The sequence below is a fragment of the Megalobrama amblycephala genome, linkage group LG24, assembly GCF_018812025.1.
Source record: "Megalobrama amblycephala isolate DHTTF-2021 linkage group LG24, ASM1881202v1, whole genome shotgun sequence".
Lineage (NCBI taxonomy): Eukaryota > Metazoa > Chordata > Actinopteri > Cypriniformes > Xenocyprididae > Megalobrama > Megalobrama amblycephala.
The window spans coordinates 12,378,739-12,391,186 of NC_063067.1; the positions used below are offsets into that span (position 1 = coordinate 12,378,739).

Here is a 12,448-nt window from a genome sequence, read left to right on the forward strand (position 1 = left end):
CAAGGTTTCCCAGCAGAACATTGCCCAAAGCATCACACTGCCTCTGCTGGCTTGTCTTCTTCCTTCTGGTGCCATATGTTCCCCAGGCAAGTGATGCACACGCACCCGGCCATCCACGTGATGTAAAAGAAAACATGATTCATCAGACCAGGCCACCTTCTTCCATTGCTCCGTGGTCCAGTTCTGATGCTCATGCGTCCACTGTTCGTGCTTTCGGTGGTGGACAGGGGTCAGCATGGGCACCCTGACTGGTCTGCATCTGCTATGCAGCCCCATACGCAACAAACTGCGATGCACTGTGTATTCTGACACCTTTCTATCAGAACCAGCATTAACTTGAGCTACAGTTGCTCATCTGTTGGATCGGACCACACGGGCCAGCCTTCTCTCCCCACGTGCATCAATGAGCCTTGGCCTCCCATGACCCTGTCGCCGGTTCACCACTGTTCCTTCCTTGGAACACTTTTGATAGAAACTGACCACTGCTTTGACCCAGTCGTCTAGCCATCACAATTTGTCCCTTGTCAAACTCGCTCAAATCCTTACGCTTGCCTATTTTTCCTGCTTCTAACACATCAACTTTGAGGACAAAATGTTCACTTGCTGCCTAATATATCCCACCCATCAGGTGCCATGATGAAGAGATAATCAGTGTTATTCACTTCACCTGTCAGTGCTCATAATGTTATGCCTGATCGGTGTATTTCCAAAAAATATTACTAAGCAGTTAAGCGGTTTTGTTAAAATATATTTTTATATATTTCTGTTTACTGTTTACCATTTATATAAATGACCAAATATATAAATGGCAACATTTCTTTTAAAGGGGTCATGAATTGAGAAATAAATTTTGACATTTTGACATTGTACTATAAAATTCCACATGTGTAGCGGGGATGTTCAAAATGATTTTAATATGCAAAACTGTTACCCAATCATAGTAGTGGCGTTTACTTCCAAGTCTTGAACGTGGCACGCCCATCAAAATGGAGTGTTTTGGTCAAAAACAGGATAAAAAATAGTTATTACTTCTAAATTTGATGTAAAAACAAATTTACAATTTATACAATTTTTAAAAAATGCAGTTAATGACACATTTAAGTTTTCTTTTCAAGAATTTTATTAAGGCTTTTTCTTCATTATGAAGATCAGGACAATTGTATCACCCTAACATTTCTGACTAAAGATATCTCAAAATATATTTTAATACAGAGATTAAATACATGCTCATCATAAAAAAAAAGTGTATTGAAGTCACTGAATGTATGAATGGCTTTTAAAATGTACTTTTGAATAAATTAATGTCATTGACCCTTTTAACTCAGGAACTATTGACTGTTGCTAGAGCAGCGAACATGAGCAAGGCCAGTGAATTCAAGTGATCCTTTCAAGAAACATTCCTGAGGTAAACTCAACTGTAATTAGTGAAAATGTCAAGTGAAATACAGATTGAGAATATCAGTGGCTGCAGAGATGACAGACAAAAAGCATGATGGGAATGAGGAAAAAAATGTTAAGGGACTTGTGCATGAGGGCAGTTATTAGGTCGGGGTTGGTTGATTAATCATTAAATATTTCGCCTTCGTTGTGTCGTTTTTCCTTAGTTTGGCAACTCTCAACATCTGTGCATGTGCTTAAGTTTCAGTGTAGTCAGGAATTAGTGAAGTATGAGTAACCAGGGCTGGGTTTTTACCTCAAAGTGGAGGGTAGTGAGGGGACTAGCATAGTTTGGCCCATTGGGAAGCCGTTAGGGGGGTTACTTACTATCCCAGGGGTTTTGGGGCTCTCTGGTGAATGGTGGTTGATGTTGTTGTGGGTGAAACTGCCGTTGTGACTATTGGAGACTGTGTACTTCCTGATATTGAGGCCCATGGTGTCCAGAGACTGGCTCCTGCTGCGGATCACCCGCTACAGCACAGGGAGAGATGAGGAGGAGACACGGTGAGCAGCGGCAGGTCAGGGTGGGCCAATGGAGTGGGTCTGAAGCCAATGAATCAAGTTGCTAAAATGACTCAAGCTACACCTGAGAGAACCACAGGTGAGGAGAGAGTGCAGTTTTGTCCATATTAGTAAAAGCATGTGGCCAGAGGAAGGACGGATGATATGAAGCCTGAGCACAGGAAGTCATTGAGAGCATGGCTAAAAGCTACTGAAGCTAGCAACCATTAGAGGGCAGAACTGCCTGAGAGTGTTAATGGATATTGATTAATCATCACCCACTAAAGTGCTTCATGATTTCAAGGGAAAACTCCCAGAATGCCACAAACACAGAAGAGCTGGAGAACATCCTTTATGCTAATGATTTTGGCTACAGACAGCTGCTGAAGAAAACTGTGTGAATAAGTGATTGCGGAAACAAATAAAATAGGTTAAAAGAGAGATAATGAAAATGATTTATGAGAAGTCTGATCGATTTTTATGTCTGGATGACCACAATCAATGCGTGAACACCGCTGGACACATTCAATTATAAACCCGGCTGCCGAGGATGTACAAACAGTCTGTCTATAATGAATTATAGGCCGTTTTGAATTGTGGGCTTGGAAAAATTGGAAAAAAAACTTGAATGATAACCTCTACATACCAGGGTTATTATAGTTCACTAAAACCATCAAAAAACATTTTCGTTACTTGAAATAAAATAAACGTTAAGTGAAATTAAATAAAATAAAATAATTATTAAATAAAAAATAAATAAATTATTAAAATAATTATTTTATTTTAGCTAGTTGCCAAAGCAACATTTCTCATTTTCAATTAACTATGACTAAAACTGAAAAAAAAAAAATATACAAAACTATACAGACATATTAAAAAATAATAATAAAAAATGAAGAAACACAAGACAAAATTTCTACAACTTTAACTAAAATGAAAACAGTAAATACAAAAATGAATTCTAATTCAATATATATATATAAAAACTATAATAGTATCATAATGATACTAAAATAACTGCTATAATTCTGCATATTACAGGGAAGTATTTGTGTACAATATGTCGCAAATGATTAATCATGTACTACTGATTAATTTGCAAAGTATTTTAGGAAGCAAAATAGTGTACAGCACAAGATAATTCTCATGAGTGTAACTATGCTCGACAATGTGCTAATAGGACTAATTATGTTAATGAGTGATTTAATTTAGGTAGCATCGGTTACAACACTTGGTAGCTGGAGTCATAAAGACGGCACAGTCTAAATCCCAAGAGAGAAAAAAATGCTACAGTTCATTTGGAACAACAGCATCAAGATAAAAAAGACACTCTGAATGAACGACTCATCTCACATAATTAAAAGATTCATGAGTGTTAATATGACTGTAAAACAACCAAAACACACCACGTCCACCATTCACACCCCATCCTCTGCTATTCTGGATGTAAGTGCCCTCACAGAGACCCCCGGAGCTGGGTGTCCTCGTGGATTACCTTGAAGGACTCAAAGAAGCCCCCTCCCCCTCCTCCTCCATTCTCCAGTTTGTCCTCCTCTCCTCCCAACCCCATCATGGCCTGACTGTTGATGTGCAGCTCCTCGTACAGCGTCTCCAGCAGGGCAGACCGGGTGCGCTCCTGGTAACAAAAATGGATTACTGTGTTTGAATATAAATAGAAAATGAATGTTAGATGAGGCAGTATGCATTTGTTAGCCGCATATATCTTAAAGTACATTCAAGGTATAGATTTTATCATTACATCACATTTTTCCTGGAAATTGAACCCATAAGCTTGGTGTTGCAGGTGACTGACCCTATAGATGAATGTGATTTCACCAAGCAAATCAACATCCTTGTTGATCCTGGAACAACATTTCAATCAACCAATCAGATTTGAGGGATAGGTTTATAGTTAAAGGGATAGTTCACCAAAAATTAAAATTTGATGTTTATCTGTTTACCCCCCAGAGCATCCAAGATGTAGGTGACTTTGTTTCTTCAGTAGAACACAAATGATGATTTTTAACTCCAACCGTTGCAGTTTGTCAGTCGTATAATGCATGTCAATGGGAACTTTGTCTATAAGAGTAAAAAAAAAACATGCACAGACAAATCCAAATTAAACCCTGCGACTCGTGACAACACATTGATGTCCTTAGACACGAAACGATCGGTTTGTGCGAGAAACCGAACAGTATTTATATCATTTTTTACCTCTAAAACACCACTATGTCCAACTGCCCTCCACATCCGGTTGGTGAGGTCAGAAAACGCGTTCTGATGATGGAAGTGATCTCTAGCGCTTTGCTTCAATGAGTGCGAGACATCACTTTCGTTGACAGAGCGCGTTCAGACCTCACTAACCGGACATAGTGGTGTTTTAGAGGTAAAAATGATATAAATACTGTTCGGTTTCTCGCACAAACCGATTGTTTCGTGTCTTAGGACATCAATGTGTCGTCACGAGCCGCAGGGTTTAATTTGGATTTGTCTGTGCATGTTTTTTTTACTCTTATAGACAAAGTTCCCATTGACATGCATTATACGACTGACAAACTGCAACGGTTGGAGTTAAAAATCATCATTTGTGTTCTACTGAAGAAACAAAGTCACCTACATCTTGGATGCCCTGGGGGTAAACAGATAAACATCAGATTTTCATTTTTGGGTGAACTATCCCTTTAATGTCAAGTTTAGGCTTACAACAAAGGTTAGGCACCATTCTTATTCACCAATCATTTATCTCACATTTTAGGGGTAAGTTATGAGTAGGGTTAGGTTTAGGGGTAGGGATAGGGTTAGAACTATGTTTTTAGACAGGATTGCTGTTCCAGGAACAACAAAAGATGTTGATCCAGGAACATGTCTTACTTGGCAAAACCACAGCGACCCTCTGTTAGTATCTGTGATGTCTATATGAGCACTGATTTCTGACGTCTTAATGTTACTCACCTCTAATTTGGCAAATTTTTCAGCTTTGTAACAAGCGTATTCAGCATTGATGAGCTTGGTAAGCAAGAAATCGTGAAACTCTGGACCCTACGAGAGGCAGAATGGAATAAATTACATTTCAAAATATATTAAAACAGAAAACAGCTACTTTAAATTATTACAATATTTCACAATATTACTGTTTTACAGTATTGCTTACAGACCCCAATTTTTTAGAATGGTAGTGTATTTGGAAGATACTTTTTCCCTTCAAATGCCATTTAAAGAGCATCTTAAGTACTGTATATGTGTAATCAGTGCATTCATTAAGAACTGAACCCATGACTTGATGTTGCATCTAAATAAGATTCTAAATAAGATTCATAAACGCACTTTCTTAAAAATGGCTGGGTTGGGTAGGGGTGGTCCGAAGAAGGGGACGTCATCTCGCGCTGTTACTGAAACCTGGAGAATGACAAATATGTGTATCATGACTCACAGAGAAGTGTTAGAGAAGCGCTAGATTGCAGTAATACTGTGATGATGTACAGTACCTTGTAGAGGACGTTGTCAGAACAGGCATTTTCCACTTGCACCACTACATAGGCGTGAAGGAAGTTGGAAGCAATCATGTCTGGCACAAATGGAGTGCTCTCCTCTTGAAACACGATGGCCACAATGTCATTTCCTATATGCCTCTTCCTCTGTAGCTGAGATAACAGAACACAAGACAAGAGAGTTTATTTTTATAATTCTTCATTTAAAATCCACTCACGTAATAGCTGCACTTTCAGCATGTACGCAAACTCAAATACTAAACAGCTGTTAGAGTGAGATTTCATTTGAAAAATTTTAAATGGATTAGCAGCTTTCAAGTTTTCTGTTTTAATATATTTTAAAATGTAATTCATTCCTGTGATGGTAAAGCTGAATTTTCAGCATCATTACTCCAGTCTTCAGTGTCACATGATCCTTCGGAAATCAATATGCTAATTTTATGTTTAAGAAACATATCAATGTTGAAAACAGATGTGCTGCTTAAGACAACCGTGATACATTTTTTTTCAGGATTATTTGATCAATATGTGCTACACTGTGCATAGCCTCTGCATATTTTATAAATAAATATATTGACAATGTAGCTCAACATTGCATAGTTTAATGGTTAGGAATGAAATGAGCCAGTCCAAACATATTTGATGTGATATACGAAACCACAGTTGCGACGAGTGCCGTTAAATGCTCTTCCGGCTGACATCTGATGATAAATTCGATTCATTTTGAAGGTTGAATTTATGTGTCAATGATTCCATGTGCTGAAGTTGTTTTTCACAACATGTCACAACAGATGGCTGGCAAGGACAAACACAGGTTGTTGCCGCTCGTTTAAGCATGGACATCAGTTCACCAACTCGATCTGCTGTCAACCTCCAATCACTGCACACATGACAGCAAGAGAGAGATGAGCCCGGTTCATGTGTTCTAAATGTAGAAGATTCCCTGAGGAGTGAGCTCTAAAAACACTCTTCCTCTGAGGGCGCAGCGCTGCCAGTGAAGGTGCAGAATAAAGGTCACTTTGTGAGTCAACAATCATCTGCCAGCACATCAGCAGTGTATGGCTGCAGGAAACAGCATCTGCCTCAGTGCTAAGGAATGGATTTCACCCCTCCTGTCAATCCAGATGGCTTATACCTATGTGGCTTGTTTTTTTTTCTTTGTTTTTTTTTTTTTTTACAGAGACCGATCATCAGGGACAACTTATTATATTTTGTCATACTAATGCTTAACACGTTTGAACTGGTTAAAGGTTCTAATAACAAGGAAAGCACATGTGACATGAGTGAACCCACAGCATAGTGGGATTGTGTGTACCTGCTGTGTATCACCCTCTGTGAAAGGCAGCTTAGTTGACACATGGAACATGATCTCCTTGTTGTGGAAATTGTGGTACACAGACTCAGAGCCTGTCTGTCCGTGTGTCACATCCAACCCTCCACGAAACCTAGTAGAAGAAAACATATTCAAAGGTTTTGCAGACAGACATGAATTTTATCATTAGCATTAGCATTAAACTTCACATAAGGTGCGTCCCAATTCGTGTACTTATGCACTATTCTATGATGTTTTTAAGTATAAATAGTGCGAGTAGTGCATTCACACTGAAAGTTCCAAAAAGAAAAAGTACACTTTAAATACCCGGATGATGCACTAAATTAATGGAAAACGAAGTGTGGAATGTTGGACACTTCGTGCACTCAACTGTCGCAGCTTTAATTACGTAATTGAGGGGAAGGGAGGATTGGACTCCGTTGTTAAATGACAAAATAACCTTATACAATTCACGCACTACATGGATGAGTGCACAGTGCACAAGTACATAGTGTATAAGTGCATAGTGTATAGTGCGTCATTTGGGACACAACTATAGACAGTCAATCTGAAATTTATTATCCTTTATAATAGGGATATATTCATAAAAAGAACACTCATGGACGAACTCACTAAATTGTATTTAATGGCAATATATGGAGTACTAGGAGATCCACATGAAAATAAAATGAAGGAATAAATCGTTTATTTATTCATTTTAAAAATGCAAAAGGATAAAGAAAAGCTACTGGTTTTTAATATGTCTATTTGTTTTTAATGTGTTTATTTGTCAACTTTGAAAGATTTGTATTATTTTATTATTTGTTGTTAAATTTCAGTATATTTTTAAACATTAAATTAAATTAGACAATTCGGCTATTTATTTTTTTTACCATTTAAAATTCATTTTTATTTTTAATTAAGAAATCATTATTAACATATTTATTAAATTAAAATTAATTTATTAATATTATAAATTAATTCTTTATTTAGTTCTTTACAGTGTTGTTTTAGTATTATTTATATACTTGTCACGATTCCTGTCACTTCCCGGACTCCAATTCCCATAATCCTCCCTGCCAGTCACCTGCACACACTCCACACTAATCACCAATCACCACACCCAGCTGCAGCACATTAACCGGACTATAAAAGACTCTCATTCGCCACACATCATTGTGAAGTCTTGTTTACTCCTATGACAATTCTAAACGTTATCTACCCTGTCTGTTTGCCTGTTTGTTCCCCGTGTATGATACTCTGCTGCCTGCCCTTTGGACTGTTTATTGTTTCCTGGATTTGTGATTGTTATCTGCCAGCCCTGACCCATTGCCTGTTCCTCGACTACAATTCTGCCTGCTCTCTGCCATACCTGTTTGCTGTTGTTCTACCATTGCCTGTCTGACCACGAACTCTGTTTAAATAAAGCTTGCAAATGGATCTCACCTCGTGTCCCGCCTTGTTACAGAAGACTTCGCCACAACAAGGATCCAGCAGCTTTCCTGGAGAACATTGGTCCGGTATGAACATTGCACAACTGTTATTATGGGCACACGATCGTTGGAAGATTATATTAAAGAATATTTGGACATTGCTTATTGTTCTGATCTGCCGGACTGTGTGCTGCTAGACTTTTTTTGTGATGGCATTAACCAACCTCTACTTAGACAAGAGGGCCCGCGTGCATCATTTAGTTGCTTTTTGGAATTTGCATTATTGACTGTTGGCTCTCCCTTTACTGTGGGTGTCGCGGAGGAATGCGACACCTCGTCCACCCATGTAATGGCTGCTGCGCTAGAAAACACTCACAAAATGGCGGCCACAACAACACCAAGTCAAGTCACCGCTGATCTCCCTGAGCCAAGTCAAGTCACCACTGATCTTCATGAGCAAAGTCAAGTCACAATTGATCTTCGTGAGCCCAGTCAAGTCACAGCTGATCTTCCTGAGCCCAGTCAAGTCCAAGTTAAACTTCCAGAGTCACGTCACGTCTCCGCTGATCTTCCAGAGTCACGTCACGTCTCCGCTGATCTTCCAGAGTCACGTCACGTCTCCGCTGATCTTCCAGAGCCACGTCACGTCTCCGCTGATCTTCCAGAGTCATGCCACGTCTCCGCTGATCTTCCAGAGCCACGTCTCCGCTGATCTTCCAGAGCCACGTCACGTCTCCGTTGATCGCCCAGATTCACATCACATCTCTGGATCCGTCCGAGAGCGGAGAGAATTATTGTCCAATGTGGACGATCCACCGCTGATCTCAGCACAAACAGCTGGAATTCCGAAGCTTCCGCCAGCCGCTTCGCATTCAAGCCTGCCGGTTGCTACGCACCCAAGCCTGCCGGTGTCTACGGACAAGATGGCCGCCCCGCCAGTGTCTACGGACAGGATGGCCGCTCCAGTCTTCGCTGAGGCCGCTCTAGTCTCCGCACCATAGCCCGAGTCAGCTCCAGACTCCGCACCAGAGCCTGAGTCAGCTCCAGACTCCACACCAGAGCCACTCCGGCCTTCGACTAGCCATCTTCTTACCCACCATGGCCGCCCACGAACTCTGAACCGCCATGGTCGTTCTGACCCGTCATGGTCTGTTGTTCTACCATTGCCTGTCTGACCACAAACTCTGCTTAAATAAAGCTTGCAAATGGATCTCACCTCGTGTCCCGCCTTGTTACTATTATATACTATTAGTATTTACAATTATTTATTAATATTTTGAATTGGTTTTTATTTTCGGTTTTCATTTTAATTTTATGTTAAGTTTTAATAATTTTTGTGTGCTTTTGTCACTTTTATTTTTTGTTTTTCTCTAAACATAACTATTTAGCTTTAATTATTCATCTTCAGATCTTAAACTTATTTTAATTCAGTTTGTTGCCAAGGAAACATTTCACATTTTTGTTTAAGTTTTTAATTGACTATACTTCTAGCTTTATTTCAATTATTTGCAGTAATGCAGTTTAATCAAGGACTATAGGGTCTTTCGCACTGGAGGAACCTTTTCATAATTCCTAGAACTATTGGCTAAAGTACCCAGATTTTGCCGTTTTCCCACCGCAGGAACTAGGAATGATTTTAGTTCTAGGAACTCCTTTTGGGGGAACTAAATTAGCTCCTACTTCAGAGTAGGGTCTAAACCAGCACAATAGGAACTACCAGTGACATAAGTGTACGTTGACAAACGCATGTCAGTCACCGTCACCCGGCATTTTAAAAAAATTGTGTAAACATATTTACTTCACAAACATGGAAAACTGTCTGCAGGCTTGTGTTCTTTTCTCCGCCTCTGATATACAATACTGAAAGTTGTCATAGGAGATTTTGTCTCTTAGCCCCACTTTTTGCTCTTTCAGTCACGTAGATTACCCACGGAACCCACGACACACAACAAACATAGCTCCGATCATGGCACCCACCATTCAGTGTTTGTAAATACCACGTTTAAAGACGCCGCTGTCGGTCGATTCAGAGTTCCTATTCCCAGTGCGAATGCAAGGGGGAACTTTCATTTTTTTAAAGCATAAACACTGTGCACATTGTAAGCACATATTTTGTGTAGTTTGGGGGTTCAAACAACGTAGCAAGCAAGTGCAAATAAACAACGTTATTAGCAAGTGTAATTCATTTTTAGTGAAATCTGTCCTCAGATGTGCACTTTTAAAACTCCAAAAAACTGGATCCAAAGCTTCTATTTTAATTCATGCATGCGGTTAAACATTTCATCTACTGCATCTACATCTCGCTTGTGCTGTACTGAGAGAGAGTAAGAGCATTCTGTTTATAAGTGTTACCCTTTGAAGTCATGGAGCTCGATTTTCTGTCCCAGAAACTCTAAAAACTCCACCAAAGCAGGACTCTCCTCGTTATTCCCAAACAACTCCTCCTCTGAAGTCTACAAAGATAAAAACACATAAAATGCTGATAAGTTTCAAGCAAACATTTGTACTCAAGTGTCCTTGGCAGTAGACACCCGCCAGGTACAATAGAGGTTCTGCTGAGGTCTACGAAACAAAGAAGCTTCATGCATTATCATTCGATTCACCCAAATGAACTAAAACCCACAAACAAAAAAGCAAGAACATCTCTAAAATTAGCAAACCTAAATGGCTCATCATGAGTCAGCTTGATGAAAATGCTAATTGTTCCTCTGAATAAACATAGTGTCCCATTTAGAGTCAAAAAAGGGCAAGCGGAAGATTTGAGGGCTGATCCATAAGGTGCGTATCAAACATGAGCACATCCCATCAAGGGCCTTGATGTTCTTGCTGCACACTCTGAAAGGTTGAGTATGTAAACACATCGATCCGCGAGATGAAGAGGCTGTTCAGGTCTCCGCTGTCATGCAAATACGCTAAGGGTGATGTTAGCGAGCCTCCTTGAAGAACCTCTTAGTTACCTCTCGCTCCCACTCAGCTCCTCTCTGCGGCCTTAAAGGTCAAGGACTGTCTTAATGTAATCAGTGCTCTTCTCTGGGAACAATAGCCTTATGATTTTAATACAAGACAAATGAAGACAATGGTTTGATTGTTGTCTAAGCAGAGGAGCCATTGTGAGGTCGAGAGGAGGAAGGTCTACTTTCTTAGCTGTTTGATTCAAAACATCAATTTTCAAAGGCGGTATTCTAAATAAAGATGAATTATGATGGTGAGTTACAGCAACGATTCATCTCTGTGCATCTGCTAAATGACAGGAGATTGGTTGTGAAGAAGCTAACGGAGATAAGGCTTCCCATGCGACTTACCTGTCCAAACTTCTGATAAATGACTCCAAACTTGAAGTTGTTGCTTATGACGTGTTCGTCGAAAGTGACAATGAGCCTGGAGGCCTGCGGGAGGGGTAGATGATTTAAATAGCATGATAAGTGTCCTTTAGGTACCGCTCTGTGAGCACTGCAAACCCCTGAGAGACGCAGAGCAACACTTCCGCTCAAACTAGTGTATTTCCCAGTGCCACACTTTAATTAACCAGGACAAATGATCTGGAATCATGCATCGGTTTACAAAGCTTATCACTATAGTGCAGGTGGGTCGTATAAAGACGTAGGGTTGCTTACCTTTGGGTAAAGCACCGGGAAAAATCGGTCCACGTTCACCTCTTCACAGACGAGCTGACAATAACGAAAAGAGAAAACACATATTGATTCTCCTCATTCGAATTTGATCTTGCAAAAGTCATGCAACACTACGGTCATCTGTAGAACAGACTCTTGGGGGAGTGAGACAATCAGTCATGTCACTCAGAGAGAAGTGTGATGAATTGGAGGGACAGAAAACAATAGTGTTGACCCCTTCACCCCCTCCTCACATGATTCACTCTCACCTTGGCCATCTGGACAATGTTGGGAAATTCGGTCAGACAAGATATTGGAATCACGTCGTGATGCGTTTTCATTTTTGTTCTGTAAAAAAAGAAAGAAAATAGTAAACATAAGATTGAACACTGCAATATATAAATTCACAGTATATAGAATCTTTTTCAATACTTGTATTAAGCATAATATTTTCCAGTATTTTTTTATTAATGTACAGTATGTACGTGCATATTTATTTATTTATTACCCAACTGACAAATAATTTATTCGACATAATACACACAATGTACTGTTTTCAAGTTAGACATGAATATTTCTGTATTTAATTATTTACTTTTCTTACCACCCTGACAAATAATTCATTCTTATATTAGGCATAAATAGCAAAATTTAAATATAAAACAA

The 12,448-nt window shown here is 39.5% G+C and overlaps 1 protein-coding gene across 24 annotated transcripts in view; it reads right to left on the reverse strand.

Annotated features, from left to right (window-relative positions):
- The window catches only part of rap1gapa (RAP1 GTPase activating protein a), a 121,726-nt gene that overhangs the window by 13,401 nt on the left and 95,877 nt on the right, over positions 1-12,448 (reverse strand). For 19 of the 24 annotated variants that reach the window (XM_048177252.1, XM_048177256.1, XM_048177238.1 and 16 more), the window contains 10 exons: positions 12,052-12,130; positions 11,786-11,839; positions 11,474-11,557; positions 10,524-10,624; positions 6,742-6,871; positions 5,424-5,579; positions 5,263-5,334; positions 4,891-4,977; positions 3,434-3,574; positions 1,765-1,908 (listed from right to left, as the gene is read on the reverse strand). In XM_048177252.1, the coding sequence (XP_048033209.1) occupies positions 1,765-1,908; positions 3,434-3,574; positions 4,891-4,977; positions 5,263-5,334; positions 5,424-5,579; positions 6,742-6,871; positions 10,524-10,624; positions 11,474-11,557; positions 11,786-11,839; positions 12,052-12,130 (1,048 nt within the window). The remainder of the gene's footprint in view (positions 1-1,764; positions 1,909-3,433; positions 3,575-4,890; positions 4,978-5,262; positions 5,335-5,423; positions 5,580-6,741; positions 6,872-10,523; positions 10,625-11,473; positions 11,558-11,785; positions 11,840-12,051; positions 12,131-12,448) is intronic. The other 5 variants (XM_048177259.1, XM_048177261.1, XM_048177260.1 and 2 more) reach the window with 2 other exon arrangements.